The 23,569-nt window shown below is 35.8% G+C and overlaps 1 protein-coding gene across 1 annotated transcript in view; it reads left to right on the top strand.

The window, feature by feature from the left end:
• LOC111043827 overlaps positions 1 to 23,569 on the top strand; it is a 152,976-nt gene that overhangs the window by 113,742 nt on the left and 15,665 nt on the right. Inside the window, exons 8-14 of the mRNA XM_039429555.1 lie at positions 4,876 to 4,905; positions 11,591 to 11,753; positions 12,835 to 12,888; positions 19,200 to 19,391; positions 20,002 to 20,166; positions 21,319 to 21,483; positions 22,638 to 22,865. Coding sequence (XP_039285489.1) covers positions 4,876 to 4,905; positions 11,591 to 11,753; positions 12,835 to 12,888; positions 19,200 to 19,391; positions 20,002 to 20,166; positions 21,319 to 21,483; positions 22,638 to 22,865 — 997 coding nt within the window. The remainder of the gene's footprint in view (positions 1 to 4,875; positions 4,906 to 11,590; positions 11,754 to 12,834; positions 12,889 to 19,199; positions 19,392 to 20,001; positions 20,167 to 21,318; positions 21,484 to 22,637; positions 22,866 to 23,569) is intronic.

The following is a 23,569-nucleotide window of genomic DNA, read 5'->3' as shown; positions in this document are numbered from 1 at the left end:
TGAGTTTTTATCGCATTAACTCCAACGCAGCATAGCACCCAGATGCCCCTTATATTACTGTTTAATCTGCAGAAGATATCCGCTTCTCCCTCCCCCCTCACCAATACAACCCCTTCATCATTTGTCACCCCATCAAGGCAGCGACAAACACCTTTTTCCATTCCAATTTTTTAATCATTTTACACAGCTTCCTTCAAGCAGCTCTACAGCTGAAAGCATTAAGTATAGCTTATAAGTCTTGCTGCACTGAAAACAACTTGTGTTTCCTGCTCTGCTCGCTTTAAATAATGATGAGCTTCAGATCCATGCTCAATCACATCTAGAAGTCTCCTCCCCCACTCGTCCGTTATTTTCAAAATTGGAAACATTCTCTCTCTGATAGTACGACGAAATTGGAAATATTCATGAAACAACAAAACATCTCAGTAATCGGAGATTCTGTAGATCAAAAAGATGTTCAAATTAATAATGAATGTTGAGACTAGTACTCTTTCAAATAATTTTAATTAATAATTACCGGCGTAAGACTTCCACAACATCAATATGTGATTAGTAAATGATCCAAATTCTCTGTTTTCTCTGTAAAGTTGAATAAATACAACATTTTCACTCTGAAAATAACAATTTGAAAAATTTTTAATTATTTCAAACTATTTCCACTGCTGTCTACCATGACTCCAGTCCACTACTATAATTCACATTGCAGTGAGAGTTATCCGGGCAATATTCTAACATTATTTACTAGATATAGCAGTATCTCATCGACTATACACATACAGTCACGGTCTCACAAGTTGATCTCTTGATCGATTTACATTTGATCAAGCAGTTGAGGCTATTTGAGTCAACCAGCCAGCACGCCGTATCTTATCATTAGTAATTCAGCAGTCAGGCATGCAAAGTTGGCTTATTTCAGCTTCCGCCCGTCCATACACCGAAAAACTATGGATCAATTTATTAGACCATATTATTGAAAGCAAGCTCCGCAAAAAACAACAGTATTACCAGGTCTAGTTACTCATTTTTTGAAGCTGTTTTCTTGTTAGACACACTTGTGTGGGTGATCAGTATCATTATCAGATGCTTGTTGCTTGGTGCAAATGAATAGGAAACTGCGCGTCTCACTTGCAGTGCAGCATCTCCCCAGTCCCTATCTGACTCATGACTTATTAAAAGTAAGGGAGAGATAAAAAAGAAGCGCTATAGATGAAAGGGTTGAAAGGGATTGTTGGTTATGAATAGGGATGGGTAATGAAAAAATCGAAATGTGTATAGAAGTGCAACAAGGATGAAAACTGTTGGAGCGGTGCAGTCGTATTAAATCGCATAGGCTGAAATGAATGTGAATGCAATATTCCTTGTTGATATACAAGATGACGATACCCGATTAGATGGTCATAACAGAAAAAGTGATTATTCAAACCGACATGTTCACAGGCCAACTGATTTTCAATCCACGTTTTACTTTCTTTGGAAATTGTTTCTCCATGTGAGCCTATTACTATTTGTTCCATGAATAAATAATTACTTGATAAAAATACTAGTAGTTCTGTGAACAGTAGACCTCACGCAGTATTCTCAACCAAAAGTACCTGATGTCACCTGTTTTAAATGTTAACAAACTCAGTTCATGTTTGAATTTGTATTCCATATGATATAATTCATCCAGTTCCGTGATAGTCTTTCCATCTGATGTAAATTATTTTTTTTAAATCAAAAGTATTATAATTTCTTCAGTATTATTAAATTTAGTTCATTTGATTATTTTTAATAATCACCTATTAAATACGTTTTTTCAAATGAGAGAATATTGATACTGATGGGCACGCATAATAATACCATGACTGCAAAACTAAATAATGAAACTAAAGACCTTGAAAATGCATACCTCTTTAAGGTCTTTGATTGAAACAATAGACCATATAGAAATACAGAAATAGACTGGCTTCTCCAGACATCTGTGTTATCACTTGTCAGCTGATTAATTATGAATCATTTTATAGTCTGATTGATCCTATCTTCAGAGTAGATGATATATATAGTGATATCGGAGTATAGAGGAATTCCTTCTCTTTTCATATTATCCTGGAAATGCAAAATTTCAAAAAACCCTGTGTATACATCGACGCGCAGTTGAAAGAGTAATATTTCTGCCAAATCTCATGGATTTCTATCAACGCGTTTGGCCGTAATTGCGTTACATACAGACAGACATAAGAAAATCCGAGTTAAAACATAAACCTCAGTACGTTCGGTCAATTACCCCTTCAATACTAGTAGTTCTGTGAACAGTAGACTTCGCGCTCAGTAAGTTACATTGACCTGTTGTTATGTTTTCTCAAAAATTAATAGATAATTTATCAATTTAAAATGACTAGAAAAAATCATAAATAAACATAGAGCTTTCTGTCCTATCGTAACGTGACGTGTCGTACCGGAATGTGAGTGTGAGCGCTGTTATCAGGTCTGGCGGCCGTCGATACGCCAATCCAATCAACCCATCAGAGAATATTCTGTGTTGATGTGTTGGCGAAAAATCGGTGCGTTGAAATTAACAAAATAAACTACCATAATGCTGATTTCCTACAAACTTCATTTCTCACTTTTCATGATTTTAGAAATCAATTTCTTTTCAATAATATATGTTGCAATTTTAATCATCATATTAAAAAAGAAAAATGTAAAAAAAATGTTTTCTATCAATATTCCCAAACTCCAAACTAGAATCATGGCCTCAGCTTATGGAAAGACAAAGTTAGTAGACAACTGTCTACTAACGTTGATAGAAAGATACATTTTCAAGATGTTCGATGTTTTTGAACGGGTAGTATTACTGACCGAGCGAAGTGAGGTCTAAGATTCAAGTCGACGGTTTGGCATTTCTCTTAATGTTTATATGTTGCGCATTTACGGCGAAACGCGGTAATAGATTTTCATGAAATTTGGCAGGTATGTTCATTTTTAAATTGCGCGTCGACGTATTTACGAGGTTTTTGAAAATTTTGCATTTCAAGGATAATATAAAAGGAAAAAGGAGCCTCCTTCATACGCCAATATTACCGAAAAGATCAGACTATAGAATTATTCATCATAAATCAGCTGTAAAGTGGACTATAATACTACCCGTTCAAAAACATCGAACATCTTGAAAATGGACAGAAAGCTCTATGTTTATTTACGATTTTTTATAGACATTTTAAATTGATAAATTATTTATTATTTTTTGAGAAAACCTAACAACAGGTCAATGTAACTTACTAAGCGCGAGGTCTACTGTTCATAGAACTACAAGTAGTCCACTAGACAGCTGATTCATGATGAATAATTCTAAAGTCTGAATTTTACGGTAATATTGGCGTTCAATGGAGAGTCCTTTTCCTTTTGTATTATCCTTGAAATGCAAAATTTCAAAAAACCGTATGTGTACGTCGACGCGAAATTCAAAAAGGAACATACCTGTCAAATTTCATGAAAATCTATTGCTGCCTTTCGCTGTAAATGCGGAACATAAATATAAACATATAAACATGAAAGAAATGCAAAACCGTCGACTTGAATCTTAGACCTCGGTCAACAAAGGATTATAACTCTGAAATTAATGTGGAGAACTAATGTTTTCAGCTCATTCAAGTTTTGCAAGCAATTTTAAATGAATCTTTCATGTATTTCCTTTGTAAATATCATCTTTTTCCAAATAGTACAGAATTTTATCCTCAGAGTTAACTCGAAACGAACAATACTCGCCTCCATAGATACTTTTTTCATTGATTTTTTCCTTGAATCTGAGTTGTTCTAGACCTTTCTACTCAAATGCTCGCAATCTAAGAAGATTGAATATATAAATCACATACATTCTTATTTAACATTGGAGAATATTGTTTTCAAGATGGATTATCACCTATTCCTTGTCAATTAGACATCTACTGTAGTTGTAAAGAAGGCGTCTTTTTAGTCGTTTTCTTCTTGATAATACCCTGATCTAACATTGAAGCATGAAAAGCATGAAGCATGGTATGTTTTTTTCTAATGCTAAGATATGAACGATATCCTCTTTGCTTCGGAAAAGAGATTAATTCGTTTGAATTCAATTTTTCATGTAGGTCATTCAGCCCAATTGTCGTATTACCCGTTTTTCGTATTACTTACAGAAAATATATGCAATATAAACATTCTATACTCTCTGATTGCATGATATCATTTTTGATCCTACAAATGATAATATAATGACTAGCCTCAATTAGAGATACATCATGCATGTGCATTGTCAAAAAGGTAGAAAGTTACCTCCCTTAATCCACATAATTTTAACAATAAATTATATCATATTCATAATTCAGGTAAAAAGCCTGGATAGCTGAGATGACTAAGGCATTGCACCCTTCAATCTGCTAGAACTACCTGGTTGTGGGTTCGAATCCCATTGGTAGGCATGAACGTTTGGTCAATACCATCAATATTCATCTATGCACTTTTCATTACCTACAAGCTGAAATGTCATGTGGACATGACCAGCAATGAGAAAAATCATTATCAATAATATAATCTTGTCTAACCCTATCTGTAATCAAGTTTATTGTGATTTTCTGTCCGTGGCCTGCTATCAATAATAATTTAGACATAATCACAATAGGAAACAATATTTCTATTATGAAGGAAAATAGGAAACTTTTCAAAAGCCTTCTAGTCCACTGAATAAATTGCATGCTGAACAGTTACATTTATAGTGTGATTCAATCGCCTCACTTGCATCTCTCTGATTGCATTGTTGAATGAATAATTTTTGGCAATTTTTAGTAGTTTGAACTACTTTAAGTGTGGAAGTAACTTGTCTTATACAATTTTCACTACAACAAATTTTCAATTTTTCTTTCTCAGATGCTCCATGAGAGACACGACAAACGTCAGGTACCAAAAACATTTTGTATTATCGATTATCACAATAATTCATGTAGTCTATCTCCCTTCAAATGTTTGTCTTTCCTCTATCAATTCTTGGCTCCTTTTTCTATGGCACTCTCAAATGGGGGAATATTTCATATTCTCCGTTTCTGTTCTATTAACTCTGATAGAATATACTTCCCATTTATTTCATCGATGGCAATTGATATGATTCAGAAGCTAGTCAGTAAGCATTGCATTCCCCAATAATGACTTGATAATGCCACTAAATTTCGCCACAATGTAGTAATAGATGAACGTTTTCTTTTGAAAGCATGCCTAGTACGATGCAAGAAGTAAAAAACATGACGAATTTCAGTTACAGTTTTGTTTACAATTGACAAATTATGTACTTATATCATTATTCCTTTATTCACTAAGAATATTATGAGATGATACACTATTATTTATGAGTATAAGATAGCACCTCTTCAATACAGAAGTCAATCTCAATGATCATATTGTCAGAGAAATTCAATGAGTATAATCAGTTAATGTCATCTAAACTTATCTATTCTCAATGTTCAAAACAGTTTCCATCTTTCACTAAAATAAACTTCACTAATGTTGAAATAAAATTCAGTTATTGTGGACTATTTCTCATTTCATTCCAAGTTCATCAACTGATATTATTTCAAATAAGCACCTCAAAGCGTTTAGAATGGCTTCTATTTGATATGAAAGTTGTTGACGGTAGTGGTTGAGATGTTGAGCTAATATAAAACAGCATACTGTGCGGACAATTTTGCAAAAGGGTGTAAGCCTGAGCAGGCTTGGCTTGATGACCTGATCATTACGTCCTTTAAAGGGGTTTCTATTTTTCAACCACTTATTTCCACCTTTTGAGTTTACTTGCTACACTCGTCCAGTAATTTACACGTTACCGACGACCCTTACGCTTATTTAACGTGAAAAATAGACTGCTGCCGTCCTTATCCCTTTGAATGTAAAACGAAGCATATGCTGTGCGTCAGTGTAATCAGTGGCCTATTAACTTGAAAGGACTATCTTCCCTGCGGACACATTGATTTTTCTCTCCACTGAGAATTTTCCGCCTTTTTATGTACGTTTATCTCGGTTCTAACAAGATACTAATAGCTTACATGCCATTAAAAATTCCTGTAGCCTCGTCAATCATCCAATCGGAATGATTCACGGTTTCAATTTTATTAAATTCCTTTCTACCTCCAGTCTTCAGTCGGTTACAGTTCAGTTGGAGAAAATACTGTCACACCTCAGACTATCAACCGCCTTGTAGTTTTCAAACTACTCTTCTGGCTGTATGCTGATCATAATGAATACCAACATTCAACTGCAAATCAATATTCTCCTATAATTTTATTCGATAGATTCGAATTCTTTGGATTTCTCTCTCCAATATGAATATCATCTAATTGTATTATATCCATCACTAATAATAGAAAAGTAGGACTATTACACAGGAAATGACATTTGGCCAACAATTACTTTGGAGGGATAGATCTTGTATAACAATAGTTCTACTTTGTTGATGAATTTTAACAAACATTTTCTGAGAAAAAGTCTTGATACACTATAGTTCATTTTATTAGTTAATGAGGTTGTTTGTTTGACACATAATATTCACAGAAATCAGTGTTAGTGTAAATCATATTCTTCTGAAAGGTTTTCGTGGTGAGCATCACCTTGTACCTTCCTTAAGATTCAAATCTAGCTGGAAATTTGATTTGCTTGAGTAGAAATCAGAATAAATCTTTTTTTTTCTATGGCTTAGATAATATATCGGATTCAGACCTTTTAACATATTGTAATCGTTATAGACTATTTTCAACTAAAAATGATGATGATTAAACTACTTCCTTTGAGTTAGTTCAGTCCTGAACATTTCAGCAGGGATTAGAGAATTGTTGAGACCTTAGTTTATTCTATGCCTTCGGAGTTGGAGGAGAGTTTCTAGCCCAACAGTGAGTCGAATGAATTTTTGAATATGACGAGTTCTGTGTGAAGATGTTGACGGCGTGGGTCCGATATTGATTTCCGAAATGCAGCTGTGGGAGGGGGTGGGAGAGTACCGGCAAGGGGTGGCCATCATGATGACTAAGTACAAGGACAATAAATAACAGTTATGAACCCTCTTGCTCACCCTTCCTCTTTCGAGCAAGTCCAAGTCCTACAGTCGAAAAAAGCTAGGGGAGTGTTTTAAAAAATAGAACAGCAGTGGATGGTTGAGGGACGTGAGGGATAGAGAGGAGGGAGGAAAAGGAGGAAGTGATAGTTTGGTAGGGAAAAGGAGGATAATAAAAAATATTGTAGACTTTTTCGATGTAGTGCAGAGTAGGGCCGAAAGTGTTCAGTTGAAATTGTTGGTGAGGAAGGAGGAAATAATAGTTCAAAAGGGAAAAGAAGTGATAGTTTAGTTGGGAGAAGAAGGATGATGAAAACATATTGTAGACTTTCTCGATGAGTTTGAGGGGTTGGGTGTGTATAGATGAGGATTGTAGGACTAGAAGCGTGTGGCTGTAGCTACACAACGGATGATAATCCTAGGGTTAAATGTGATTCTAGGCTACCCACCCTCATGGAGAGTTTTTTATAGCCTTTCGTTTAATCCTGACTGGCTTGAGAGCGACCCAACCCCTGACGCATGTGGTAGAAAAAAGCAGCGCCAAGCCTGACTGGCTTGTGTGAACGACCCAACCCCCTGACGCATGTGGTAGAAAAAAGCAGCTCTGGGGTGGGGCTGCCGGGAAAAAAAATCAGGCGATTGGTGGAAGTTTGCCGCCTCTTGCCCTGTTCACGTCGGCGAATGGTAGCCGCTATCTTGCTTGTGACGTTGCTTTTTTTCTACCTTACCTGGTCTGCTGCCCCCGCTGCCCCCAATACTCTGGGGGCGGATTTTTTCCAGTGAGCATCCGTGTGCTTACCCTATCTCGCCTCCATGCAACTGGCCAGTGCCGCTTGGCCGCATCCTTTGACCAAGGTGGGACTAGTTATCGCACCCTAAACAACACTCTTTCACAATACCGTTAAAGTTACCTCGCGTGTAATTTTTTTCAAACCAACGCATTCATCCCATACCGTATTAGAAATCACTTGTATCCAAAACAATATTGATAGAGTCAGTTCGTTTTTATTATCTAAAGAGCTTATTTTTATAAAGAGCATTGTGAATCAGTTGAATTGTGATCCAACATGTTCCATATTCAAATTATAAATATGAAGTCTTGTAATAGTCCAAGGCAACTTAATATGTTCCATCAAAGCTCCACCCGTGCAGATTCAAATTACATTATTCGAAGGGTATGAAACTCTTGAACTTTGATCTGTTAACTTGTTCTACCCCAGCAACTATATATAAGAATTGATCAGGCCAGGATTGAATTATGGAATATTCATATTCATTGGGATTTGCTCTATTCCAAAAATATTTCCAAAAAAATTATCTCACACACAAATACAGAATACAGAAATAATCACACAGCGAATCGACGTTGTAAATGGAGACCGGCCGATTACTGCAATCAGGACCAGGAACAGTATTGTCTGAGAGAGGCACCAGGCACCAGGCACCAGGCACCAGGCACCAGGCACCAGGAACCAGGCACCCCCGTTGCCATTGCCTTGGGTCATTTGCTGTTGCTCCATCATTAACCGGACCATTGCCATTCTTGCAGCAGGCCTCAAGCATCAGCTGTGTCGATAGTTAGATTCACTTCATACAGTCAGTATTACTCATAAATAACATCAATGATCCCCATTCAACCAATCATGACAGTTTGAGATGAATCTCACTAGAGTAGTCGATAGTGGGATCAACTTTATACTGTCAGCATTACTTATGAACAGTGTTTCGATGCTTCCCATTCAACTAATGGTGATATTTGGAAGTGAATTTGAATGGAGCAGCAAGCAGCCACCCATGGCTTGACCGGGACCGCTGGGCAGCTCCAGGCTCCAGGATAAAATAGTATTTGAAGCGCGGAGGAGTCGATCCTAGGTGGGGTTGCAACATGAAGGGGGATCAACTCGCTTAAACCGGATTCTTTCTGCATTGTCTTCTATTTTTGCCTCTTTTTCCACTTCTTCATCTGCTGCTACATGCTTTTTATGCTGTCCTACCTCCTCCCCCCACCCATCACAAAACCATTCGATTAAACAGACGCCTCTCTGGGTCGTTGCCTCATTCTTCTTTCGTTTCTTTTTTACTCCTTTGCGTCTTTTTTCCTTGTACAAATCTTGTCCTACCTCAAGAAAACTTGTATTAGCCCTGTTCGTTTTTTATGCAGTCACGAGAGAGACGAGTGCGTTGCGTTATGTGATGTGCCTGCTCGCGTACAGTCAGAGCCAAAACTGCTCTCGCAATTTACATATCGCCTCCGCATTTGCACTTGCCATTAGAGTACAGCTGCAGCGCATTTTTGCTTCAATCTGTGCTGAAGCCGAAACAATTCCAAACCCGAATCTGTCCAATAAAGAGACTACATCTCTTTGATTCCAACATAAACTGTAATGCCGGCTATATCGTGATCTTATTACTTATGGTACGAAATTAACTGAAGATGAATATAGTAAATAGAAGAATTAGAATAATAGAAATAAGGTCGTAGATATTATGTCTCATCTCAACCGTGATTTATATTATATGTACTCAAATTCTTTTCTGCTACTGCATTGACCAGTGATGATACAACCATAATTGAATATAAATGAAATATGTGAAACTTTGAGAAATTGAATAAAATGAAGTGAGGAAGAGTTAAAAAAGCCTGATGTAACCGTCATACTATTCTTTTTTAATAATATTTTAATAATCCCTGTTCCCTAACATATTTTTTGTTATTCAATACAGCTGTATTCAAATCTATTGATCTCATGAAATCGCACAAGTTGAGGGATGAGCAACAAAAGGTTTAATGATTACCCGTTCAAAAATTGCCAGTGTCTGTTTAAAAGAATATTACTTCCCAATAATCTTCTATTTTTATGGTTCAAACCCTTCGCCAGTCATTTCAACTGTTGTGTCAATGATATAGGCTGATGACAATATTTTCATAAATCAACCAAAGAATAACATACATCTGTAAACTGTTCAATTTAGCTTTTGCATTGTGATTGAGACTTGGAGTAAAAAACACTCCGATACTTCATTAAAAAATACTTAATTCCTAAGAAAAGCTAATAATCCTTCGATTTTCAATTCAATGGATCCTTAAAAAAATGATATGATGGTCGAATTTTCAAGCTAGTATTTTCAGTATCCTTTAGACCCTAAAGTTATTAATATTATTTCGTGAACTATTGTCGAGCAGATTTCTTCGGGCTGCATAAAATAATAATTCATGTGTATTATTCATGATTCTAGATTCCACATCGTCTAAGTTAGATGGATTAGTTTTCTTCTAGACCTATCATTCCACTTCAACTAGACTTCAAATGAGAGTGATGACAGTCTTTCACATCTGATTCTATTTATACTATGAGAGTAATATAATCTAGCTGAACATTGAATTCTATCAATATTGCTCAAATATTCAGATTTCTCTTTACATGATAACTTGAATATTACCATAGTAGCCATAGTGACGTACATGGGGATAATTTTACACAATACTTTAAAACGCAGCTAGCAATATTACATTCATAATATTTAAAACGAATTTTATGTGAATTATTCCAACACTCCAGTCACATCTTTCAACACTACGTGCCGCAAATGATGGCACATTGACAAACGCCTAAAAACTACAATTCTTCTTCAGTTCATAAATTGAAACATTGAAATGATGCAGATACATTGAAGCTGTGCATTACGATTTTTGTAATAATTTCCATTTAGCTCTTCACATAATTATGATTAAATGTAAAAAAATCTTTCGAATCCCATCTGATTTCATACGAAAAAATGAAATGATATAATCTATAAATCTATAATCTATAATCTCTAAACAAAATCTGGTACTTTTTCAAGAAATCCTGTATAATTGTTTATTAATGTAATATGGAATCATTGCATAATACTTCTGTATTATCTAAGTAAAAAAATACAACCATTATACATTGTGATATCCTATCTGCACTTCAATTTCTTATTCATTCCACGCATAACACAATATTGAAATAGAAAACAACATTTTAATACTAGTTATTTGTTATCATTACGTTGGTGTGAATTTTTGATATATATTACTCTCTAATGGATTGGAATCAAACACGTTTCCGTTTATCTGATGTAGCACATTATTATAATCATAATTTGATTAATGAACAAATCATATTCCACAATTCAAGTTCTTGATTCGCCATAGACATGAGAGCATTATCAGTAAAAGAAAAACATTTTAGCGATTTTTTATCCTTTTCACAATAATTTTAGTACTAGCATAGAGAAACAATAGCATGAGGTATACAAATATAAACAATAACCCAACGCTATATTTCTCTATGGTACCAGATAGAACACTTGACATCCAGGTAGTATAAAAGTTGAAAATTGATGTAAGTTCAGTTACCGACTCCAAAAATGATCAGTAGGAACAATAATTATGGAAGTGGTAATGCACAGCATGGTGAAGGGCAGATAGGGTTGGTGCTTTCCACTGTAGGGCAGGCCTTGGTTGGGCAGGTTGTGCAGTTGTTGTCAGTGTCTTTAACATGCTGTGGTTAACATTAACAGGAAGCTGAGCTGCGTGTGGATGTGTTGCAGCAGCACGCTGCGTTGCTCGGAGGTCCGAACGCCACCTCGTGCCGCATCTGCCACAAGTTCTTCATCGGCGGGGAGAGTCTCATCGAGCACATGAAAGTCGCGCACAAGGACCTCAATCCGGCCGCCATCACAAGTTAGTAACACTACTTCTTTCCCCCTTCTTAGTATAAAACTAAAACTAAAACTAAAACCTAAAACTACTTTCCTCCCCTATAGTATAAAATATCCTATAGGATAAATATAAAGTAAATAAGTATCATAGTAAAAACACTTCCATGGGCTACTTTTGTACAAATTAATAAAACAATATAAAAACCTTGTAGTACCCTTTATTATTGGAAACCTTATTGTTTCATATTGGTTTTATTGTTTTACAAGGTTTTTTATTGTTTTTTTAATTTTTAAATATCCTATTAGTAGCTTATAAACTACGGTGTGTTCATCGAGAGCAGAGGCAATGACAAAAAAGTGTTGAAAAAGGACCTAGTGTCCGAAAGCGCTCCACAAAATGTGAGTAGAAGATAATTGCTTTTATTTATAAAAATCAAACTGCTATGTCGTTATTTAAGTATTCAAAAGGGATTAAGACAAAAAGTTAGCGCTTGTGTGCATATAAAAGTGATTACTCCTCATATCATTTGTCAATAATTGTTGCACTCTCAATGCTTTCATTCACACTGAGTCACTGTGACTATCCACTTCAAAACCTATTGTCTTCATTTCCGACATTTGAGTTATGTGATTCGTGCTTGCTCCTTGGTCTTGGGCATGTTAGTTTATATCGTCTCTCGGCTCTCAGAACAGACTGTAGTTTAAGACCCTCGGTAGGAATTGATAAGCGATTTTTATTGTGTAATAGATGCTGTTTTACAGTATATTTCAATTATCACATGAAAATGGTTGATATTTCTTTGATAGAAGTTATAATAGAAGTCAGGGGCCTTGAAGTCAATGTTTTCATTTGATAATCAATCGTTGTTTAATGAAACTACATTACACTTGACGAGACTTACAGCAATAACTTTGAATAATCCTAGGTTATTTCTCACATTATTATGTAACTCATGCTAGAAGTTTAAACCATAAAACTTGAATTTATGGAATTGTCTAAAATCTATGTATAGAAATGTTCAGCTTCCATTTAGTATTAAATGATTTCAAATCTATCTACATCAACTTTGAACTTTTTAAAAATGTTCACTCTCATTTTTCAGGTGGTGACAACATGTCGCAATTGCCAGCATTACAAAGCAGCCAACAGAGCTACAGTAAGTTAATTATTCCGATTATAATATGTATGTAAACCATAGTATTACTATTGAGATCTAACGATTGAACTAGCATTTTCACTATTTAAAATATTAGCTGGAACAAGTGATGAGTTCCTCAGAAAACAAAATATTAGTTTTTTTTACTTAGAGCTCGTCTGTTATTCAACCCCTAACACTGGTCAGTCATCTACAAACAAGGGATGTTACGTAAAGGTCTAAAGATTCCTTCAGCCTTTTCCTAGCTGACTTTTAATCAGAAACGACAATGAATGAAAGCGGGGCGAAAAGCGATCTTCTTCTTCTTCCGAGCATGAGAAATATGATCGCAAGGGGAATAGCAGCGGGTGGTTAGCAGAAAAAAAGACGCAATAAACTCTTCAAAATGATTCTAATCAATGAATTCTCTGTTAAGTTCAGTAAAGTATGTATTCTATAAAGTTACAGATTTATCGAATTAAAAATTCAGTATAGTTGGAAATGTATTCTAGAATATTGTTATCTCAACAGTCTACTTAGCACATATAGTTACCAGCAGCAATGGTAAATGGAAATTCAAACTTTATTATAATTTTGAAATGGAGCATTCTACAATTTTTATCACATTCCAGTTACAGCAAAATGCATCCTATCGAGTGGATTACAAACCAATAGGGATGCGCAGATAATTCGGGCGTGTGCTTTGGTGGTCTTGAAAAAGACGTGCGGCGGGATTGGCGAGAGGGGGAGAAGTGGCCCAGCATCAGCCAATCAGACAATAATAATTAATGGCAAACGTCACAGTAATCCCGGGACATGAGCGGCGGGCGGCGGACGGCGAGCGGCCGATTTTAATGGATTCGCACTATTTTATTAACAAGGCGTGCAGAATGCACCTGTCATCCAGTGACAGTGCTGTATTCTGGCCGAAAACACAAAACAACATCGGGCACAAATACACTGATACTGACCAGAGAGACCCTCCCCCACCTCCGCCCCATCCCACCCTTTTTGCCTACCAACTAATGCTGCCAAAAACTCACCTCGCTTTGAACCCAAGGGTTCTGTAAGTCAGAGGGGGGGGGGATTGTGCAGCTTTCGCGATCCCCGAATAACACATTACATAATTATAGCCATTTATAAATGGTCGTGTCACGTAGGTACAACCAACGTCAAAGGCTGTTCGGTACTGTATTATCATCATTCTCGATTCCATCCATGTTCGCGCCTGCGAAAGTAAAGTATGCTTGCATTCTTGTTCACCTCAGTTATGGATGTCATATTGCTGTATTATAATGGCGGCGGCTATTTTGAACAGCTTTGAACAACATAGAGGAATGAGATATCTGTTCCTATGTGATAGGGAGTATTAGATTTGACGAAATATTCAATGATAATAGGGAAATCACTTTAATCAATAAAATTAGATAAAGTGTTAATTAAAATAGAGAACCTTATCGTAATTGTTTCAGAAATGATTGTTCATCTATTCGCATTAATTAGGATCACTACAATCCACACGAAAATAGTCTGATGAAAATTGGAAGAGCTGAGAAACTCCTAAACCCTCTCCCCTCCGTACCAATAGACATTACAAATTCGTGATGTGTATCATAAAAATATTAATTAATTTCCAATTAATCAGCTGTGGACAACGTTGATAAAGTTTTATTTGGCAACGTTGTATGTAATTTCATCGGACTATTTTCGTGTGGTTAGCTATAGTAGTAGATAATGAACAAATCGTAAAATCGTTATCAATATAATTCAAGAAAGCTCCCACTTGAGTTTTCCAATCGAATGATACAATTAAAAAATCTTAATAGGAATAAATTTCAAGTATCAAGACAAATGCTCACTTGCAAAAGTAATCAGTATACCTACTGCAATATGATGTAGTGTGATGATGATTAGTGTATGATGAATTGGAGTTCTATTGCACAGCTTTATATAGGTCACCAGAAACTGATGTAGCGTGTTTTGTGGATGCTCTAGAGATTTTTCTGAATGAGACAGCACATTTCGAAAATAGGTTAATTGTTGGTGACTCTAATATTGATATTCTTGATAAAAATTTGTCTCTTGTGGGTAATAGATTTTTGGATAATCTTCTTGAATATGGCTTTATAAATTATCTCTGGCAGTACTAGATGTACTGTTTTAAGTGAATCGTGTATCGATCAGATTTTTTTGAAAAGTAAGCATTGTCTATTCAAATCAGCTATATATAATTGTGCAATCACAGATCACAATGCAGTGATGTGTTGTGTAGAACGTAAGAGCCGGTTGTCATATGGCAGAGATGTTGAATCTGATTCCCAGGATGTTCAGGCTTTATTATTTAATGAAGATGTTTTTCAATCAAAAATTAAAACAGAAACATGGAACGATGTTCTTCAGGAGAACGATCCCAGACTAGCTTTCTCTTTGTTTTATGATAGACTTCGTTCATTATTTGACTCTGCAAAAACTGTTAGGAGAAGGATTAGTAATAATACAAAGAAAATCAAACCTTGGGTGACTAATGGTATTCTTCGATGTATGAGGCAAAGAGACAAAATGTCTCTTAAGGTTCGTAAACAACCATTTAATGTACAGCTGATGGATTGTTTTAAATCATATAATCGAACACTGAAGTCGGCATTGCGAACTCTAAAGGAACAGTATTTCAAGAATAAATTAGTTGAATGTGGAAATAATCTAAGGGCTGTATGGAAGGTTGTGAATGAAGCAACAGATACCCCTTGTAAAACTAATTGTTCTATTAAAGAGTTGGTTACCAAGGATAATCGCATTTTTAGATCTTATCAAGTAAATGAAATAGCAGAGGTGCTTAATGAACATTTTGTGAGTGTTGGTAGAAGAATTTCTGAAAAAATTACTAAGGTAAAGGACAAGATTTTCAGGGAAAAAACTAATAGATTGTTTTGTAATTCGTTTTTCTTTTTTCCTGTCATAGCAGAGGAGATTGATATGTGTATTAAAAACTTGAAGAAAGGGGTAGCACCAGGATTTGATGGAATTTTTTCTAAATGTCTGAGTTCAAATTCTCGCATAATTTCAGTTCCTCTGGCTCATGTAATAAATTTATGCTTTTTGAATGGTGTTTTCCCCGATGAGTTGAAAAAGGCCACTGTTATTCCTTTGCATAAGAATGGTAACAAAAGTGATCCAGGGAACTATCGCCCAATTTCTCTGCTTTCATGTTTGTCAAAGGTGATTGAGAAATGTGTTAAGACTCGTTTGGTCGAATTCTTGGAAAAATATGAAATTTTATCTAATTGCCAATTCGGTTTTCGTTAGGGTGTAAGTACTTCTGATGCTGTATATAATGTTACTAAGAGAATTATTGAAACACTGGACAGGAAAGAAAAATGTAAAGCTGTGTTTTTAGATCTCCAGAAGGCTTTTGATACAGTGGACCACAATATTTTATTTAGAAAGTTAGAAGGTAAAGTTGGAATTAGAGGTGTTGCTTTGGGTTTCTTCAAAAGCTATCTCAGTTGTAGATCACAGGTGGTTGGTGTTGATGGTATAATGAGCTCAGAATTAGAAATTACGATGGGTGTGCCACAGGGAACAGTTCTGGGTCCAATATTATTTTTGATTTACATTAATGACTTACTCAAGATAGAGCTTGAGAGCTGTTCTTTGTTTTCTTTTGCTGACGACACTGTTGCTATTTTCTGTGCATCAAAATGGGAAGATGTTTTTTGTAGAGCTAATGAGGGTTTGAAAGTTATAAAAAACTGGTTAGATTTCAACTTAGTTAGTTTAAATATAGCAAAAACTACTGCAGTCTCATTTTCTTTGACCTCAGCAGGTCAGCCAGATAACCAGGGGAGTTTGGCTTTTCATGAAACTGGATGCGATGATAATAATTGTCTATGTCCTATAATAATACAAGGTGCGGCAGAAAGGATGAACGGTTTTCAAAAAAGTAATATGTCGTTACCTATGCATAAAAAAAACATTTATTTACAGAACAATATTCACATTATTTTACAATTTTAGAAAATTAATGTTTGAAAACAATATCTGACAGGTGACGGCCGTTTTCAGCAATGCACTTTACGAGCCGCTCTCGGAAGTTGGATTGCACTCTTTCTATCATTGCCCTGCCAATTTGTTCGACTTCCTCACGAATTGCTCCCTTTAGTTCTTGAAGTGTACGTGGTTTATGCTGGTAAACACGTGACTTCAGGAAACCCCACAAGAAGTAGTCGCACATGGACAGGTCTGGAGAACGAGGAGGCCAATCAATGTCACCAAACCGAGAAATGATGCGACCACGAAAAACAGCCCGAATTGCTTCCATTGAATTTCTTGCTGTGTGAGCTGTCGCCCCGTCCTGCTGAAACCATACTTGCGGATAGGAATACGTTTCCTTCTTAATTCAGGAAGGAAGAATTCAGTGAACATCTGTCCATAACGTTCTGAGGTTACAGTTACAGTGGTCCCGTTGTCGTCTTCAAAAAAGTATGGACCAATAACAAATATACTGCTCACAGCACACCAAACTGTCACCTTGGGACTGTGTAATGGTCTCTCATGCATTAATTTTGGATTTTCATCTGACCAATAACGATAGTTCTGCTGATTAACGGTATAATTCAAATGAAAATGTGCTTCATCTGTCGTAAACAAAATGATGTTTTCATTTTGGTCAAATATGGCCTCCATTTCTCGAGCAAAATTCAGCCGCTTTACATAATCGCCAGGATTCAATTGTTGAACCATGGCCATTTTGTAGGGATGAAATCCTAGATCTTTATGTAAAATACGCCTTACTGACCGATCACTGATGTTCAGTTCAGAAGAATGTCTCCTAGCAGATCGATTAGGACTACGGAGTATGGCTTGCCGAACTCTTTCCACATTTTGTGGAGTGCGTACAGTGCGATGAGCCCCTGGTGGTCGTTTATTCATTACTGTTCCTACTGAACGAAATGATTTTACCCAACGTAAAATGGTGTTACGAGTGGGTACATTTTCATTTCTCGCAAGATTGAAATGACGACGAAACTCGCGCTGAACTGTAATGATACTCTCATTATTACGCACAAAACTGTCGTAAGTAAACACACGATGTTGCACATTCCACGAATCCATGATGCCGATTAAACAATGACTAGAAAAAATGGTATGATCTACCGAACACATGTTCACTTCAGCTGGCCCAATCCGACTACCCAAATCAGAATACTATCTGTTCTAAAAACAACCACCCTTCCTGCCGCACCCAGTATTTAAGAACAGCACCAAATACTTGGGAATAATCATTGATAAGCATTTGAAATGGAGAGACCATATTTCATATTTATGTTCTAGGTTGAGGAAGACGCTGTATAAGTTTGTTCAACTGAGAAATATTTTTACAGTTGAGCAAATTGAAATGGTTTTCTTTGCGCTTGTGCAGTCAGTTGTGCGATATGGTATAATTGGCTGGGGTGGTTGTGGTGTTACCGTTCTTAAGCCTCTTATAGTATTGTATAAGAAAATTATTAAAATATGCTTGAAAAACCCGGTTAGATATCCAACAAATTTGCTCTATAAAGAATTTAATGTTCTCAGTATTGAGCATTTGTATGATCTTGACCTAGCTAGTTTTGTCTATTCGTGGCCCAATAGATTCCCTATAGCCCCTCATGGCGGCTATGTTACTCGTAGACAATCTGAGAGATTTTTGCTAGAACCACTTTGTAGAACAGCGGCTGCCAGTGCTCATGCAGCGTATTATGGTCCTAGACTTTTAAACCGTCTGTTGCTTGAAGTTTCTGGAGCATCCCAATGTATACCAATTTGTTATTATTCTTTCACTTTCAAAACTTTTAGACAGTATCTTCGACACTACTTATTAGGGAGACAAAATGAAGACTAATTTTGATTTATTTCTCAAATCTGTTTGTAAATCTCAATTCTATTCTTAAAATACATATCTTACTTAGTATAACAGAGCAGAAGAGAATTTGTTGTTTTATTTTTAATATTGGTGATCTTTATCTTTGATGTAGAACATATAGTTGAATCTCAATTAGGCCTATACTGATTACAAGAGCAACATTTGTATGAAAATAGCATAAGAGAATGGAATTTTCTTTTTTCTTTTTTTCTTGATATTGTAATGTAAAATTATAAAATCTAATTATGTTATTAATATTACGATGTATATTAGTATCTTATGCTATCCAACATTCTAGAGATACACCATCCCTCATCACAAGCTTTGCTTAAAGAGGGATGCAACAATATTATTTAGAATATGATATTTTATGTAAATAGTCTGAGCTCCAAAAGAATACTCAAAACAATTGATTAATGTTTTATTCCAGATCTGGGAACCGGACCATACCTTGCGAAGCGACGAACAGCCAACCACCCGTGTCCCGTCTGCGGAAAGCACTACGTCAACGAAGGCAGTTTACGGAAACATCTCGCTTGCCATCCGGAAGCATCGCAGATCGCTTCCCAGCTGAGAATGTGGCCGTGCTCTGTCTGTCAGGCGGTTTTCACACATGAAACAGGTACACTGATATTCTGCTGGTCCTCTTAGTTGATGGATACTATAGGAAAATTCTCGACATTGTTGAGCGGGTCACCTGTATTTGCCCTGCAAGTAGTGTCATCCGCTGCTCACAAACGGTAGCCGTAAACCTTGGATTCATCAATCATCACAGTCGCCACAATACATTTTTTCGCTCTATAGGATACTTTCTAAGCACACTTCATCTGCTAACATGATCGAAATAGTTTGACTGCTAAGAAATTCGAAATAGTTTCGTTGACATGAATTTTGTGAAGTGAACAACTAGGCCTACAAGACAACCTATATCGGACTATGTGTAACCTTATCTAAATTTGAAAGAGGAATAGCACAAGGTTACCTCATTTTTCCTCTCCCTATCATTTTGATGATGTACTTATTGTATGAATCAATAAAGAATGAAGAATAATTACTCAAGAAAGTATTCACTAACACTGGCAATGAGAATCAAAACAGATTGTCAATTTTTACAATGGAGAACATCAAACCTTTCGATTTCTTTGATTTGCCAAACAACTGTATAGGTTTTCTCAAATTTGGAATCCTGATTTTGAATTTAGTCAATGTACGATTGTGTTGGTATGTTGCAGGACTGCTGAGTCACATGGAACACATGAGAATGGACCCGAAGCATCAATTTGCAGCGCAGTATGTTCTGAGCAGAGCGGCAGCCGAGCGCCGCGAGAGGGCAGAGCTGTCTCACAACTCCATCCTAGCGGCCGCCGCGGCTTCTATGCCCGCGTTAGGTAACTACGGTACAGTACTAACAATTTCAATTACTCTCATTATTATTACTAACAATTTTTCTCTACTGCAATATTATTTTAATTAATGTTTTTAGTATAATTGAAAATGAGGACTACATTGTTTCTATGCTCATTCTATGGAAAAGAACAATTAGCTCACAGGCTCTCTGGATCCGGAAAATTGGAAGCATTGTACTCCATAAGAGCAATGCTGCAATCTAAGGTTTGCACAGACTATAGTACAAAATGTTTTTTCATCAATGCTGTGTGTCTCTATTTTGTGATAATGAAATATCGAAGTATGAAACTGATAAAAAGTATGAATAACATAAATAAATGGAACTCTGTCATCACTACTATATGCTATGAAAAAGCTTCGTTGATATTTTGTAATATTTTTACATAATTGTGAGGTTTTTCTAATACAAATTCATCAAATATGTTTATATTATTCTCTATTTAGTTAATATTATCAATGAGAAACAATATTTGAAAACTTAGCATTTTCCAATAATATCTCCTCGATTTGAGTGTCTCTATTTATGCATCTACACAGTTGATAAACAACTGAGAATGTCTTAAATATTGAACCTAAATATAAAACAAAGGCTCTTTTCACATTGTATTCAATGTGTGACTAATTATGCATCCACACACTCAATAAACAATAAAAAACTCTGTAACATTCAATGTAAATGGTTCTATGTGAATGTTAATGTGATGTTTGAAATTAACTCAAAAGCGTACAATTTCTTTGTTAACTGTCCAATTTTGATTGGTGGCTTTTTTATGTAACAAATAAAGTATTGTGTTTCCTGAGAAATGAAATCCTAAATGATTATTTTTTCAAGTTTCATTATTCACATACCAAGCACATAATTTATATTAACAAACTATGCTGAAAATGCTGTACAAACTTTGCATTTCACTTCTCATCAGCTGATTATATCTGTATTTATACAGGAACAGTAAGGTACAGATATAAAAAGCGTTGCATCAGCTGATGAAAAGTGAAATGCGTGTATTCGTGGTGTTCAAGTATGTACGAAGATTTACAGTAAAATTCCTCTTTCAAACTGTGAGCTCGAACTTCAAAATTGAATACTCTTAAACTTGAGCCAACTTCCAATACCCATTCAATATAATTTATTGTTTTTGCAGGACTGCTGAGTCACATGGAACACATGAGAATGGACCCGAAGCATCAATTTGCAGCGCAGTATGTTCTGAGCAGAGCGGCAGCCGAGCGCCGCGAGAGGGCAGAGCTGTCTCACAACTCCATCCTAGCGGCCGCCGCGGCTTCTATGCCCGCGTTAGGTAACTACGGTACAGTACTAACAATTTCAATTACTCTCATTATTATTACTAACAATTTTTCTCTACTGCAATATTATTTTAATTAATGTTTTTAGTATAATTGAAAATGAGGACTACATTGTTTCTATGCTCATTCTATGGAAAAGAACAATTAGCTCACAGGCTCTCTGGATCCTGAAAATTGGAAGCATTTTACTCCATAAGAGCAATGCTGCAATCTAAGGTTTGCACAGACTATAGTACAAAATGTTTTTTCATCAATGCTGTGTGTCTCTATTTTGTGATAATGAAATATCGAAGTATGAAACTGATAAAAAGTATGAATAACATAAATAAATGGAACTCTGTCATCACTACTATATGCTATGAAAAAGCTTCGTTGATATTTTGTAATATTTTTACATAATTGTGAGGTTTTTCTAATACAAATTCATCAAATATGTTTATATTATTCTCTATTTAGTTAATATTATCAATGAGAAACAATATTTGAAAACTTAGCATTTTCCAATAATATCTCCTCGATTTGAGTGTCTCTATTTATGCATCTACACAGTTGATAAACAACTGAGAATGTCTTAAATATTGAACCTAAATATAAAACAAAGGCTCTTTTCACATTGTATTCAATGTGTGACTAATTATGCATCCACACACTCAATAAACAATAAAAAACTCTGTAACATTCAATGTAAATGGTTCTATGTGAATGTTAATGTGTGATGTTTGAAATTAACTCAAAAGCGTACAATTTCTTTGTTAACTGTCCAATTTTGATTGGTGGCTTTTTTATGTAACAAATAAAGTATTGTGTTTCCTGAGAAATGAAATCCTAAATGATTATTTTTTCAAGTTTCATTATTCACATACCAAGCACATAATTTATATTAACAAACTATGCTGAAAATGCTGTACAAACTTTGCATTTCACTTCTCATCAGCTGATTATATCTGTATTTATACAGGAACAGTAAGGTACAGATATAAAAAGCGTTGCATCAGCTGATGAAAAGTGAAATGCGTGTATTCGTGGTGTTCAAGTATGTACGAAGATTTACAGTAAAATTCCTCTTTCAAACTGTGAGCTCGAACTTCAAAATTGAATACTCTTAAACTTGAGCCAACTTCCAATACCCATTCAATATAATTTATTGTTTTTGCAGGACTCGGTGGCGGTCAGTCGTCGATGTGCGCATCTCCATCTGCGCACTCGGACAGCTCGAGCAACGGTGGCGGGGAAGGGCGCCTGAGCAGCACCGGCTCAGAGCAGGGAGCCTCCCTGTTGTTGCACAACAACAATAACAACAACAACAACACCGCCACTGCCAAGCTCGCCGAACTGATGGCCGGACGATCTGGCACCCCTTCCTCACTCAACCTGTCTCTCAACGGTCAGCAATTCATTCATTCATCTATTCAATTATTGTTAAACAGTAGTCAAGGACTACCATCATTGGCTGATGGTCAAGGACTACCATCATTGGCTGATGGTCAAGGACTACCATCATTGGCTGATGGTCAAGGACTACCATCATTGGCTGATGGTCAAGGACCCATGGCACAGGAGAGAAGAATCACAGCTCCGTTAGTAAGATCATCTTACTAAAGGAACTGTAAAACATTTCTAACAAAGCATTACATGAGTCGAGTGTTCCTCTCTCAATTCTCATGCGACATTACTCAATAGGTCAGTTAAATAAAAGCTAGCAATTGCTGATACTAAATAACTTTCAAACAAATACTGGGATTTGATTCAGCTTGATAATCTTATTTGTATCGCTAGAACTCATGACTGAAGCTAGTTGCTAATCACTAAATTTTAGTTATTATTCAATCAACCCAATAAATCAATGTGCATTTTTTAAGAGTTCTCTCACATGAATAATTTGATGTGAAATGAATTTTTAGTTTTTGTTTATTTGAAATATTGCTGCAAGAAGAAGCAACGGTCTTAGCTAGAACTCATGACTTTAACTAGTTGCTGATCACTAGATTCTAGTTTTCATTCAATCGACCTAATGAATCAATCACATCTGCATAAATTCTCTCACATGAAGAATTTGATGTGGAATGAATTTTAATGTGTGTTTATTTG

This window comes from Nilaparvata lugens, chromosome 1 (genome assembly GCF_014356525.2).
Source record: "Nilaparvata lugens isolate BPH chromosome 1, ASM1435652v1, whole genome shotgun sequence".
In the NCBI taxonomy this organism is placed as follows: Eukaryota; Metazoa; Arthropoda; class Insecta; order Hemiptera; family Delphacidae; genus Nilaparvata; species Nilaparvata lugens.
This window is presented reverse-complemented; position numbering and strand designations above follow the sequence as displayed.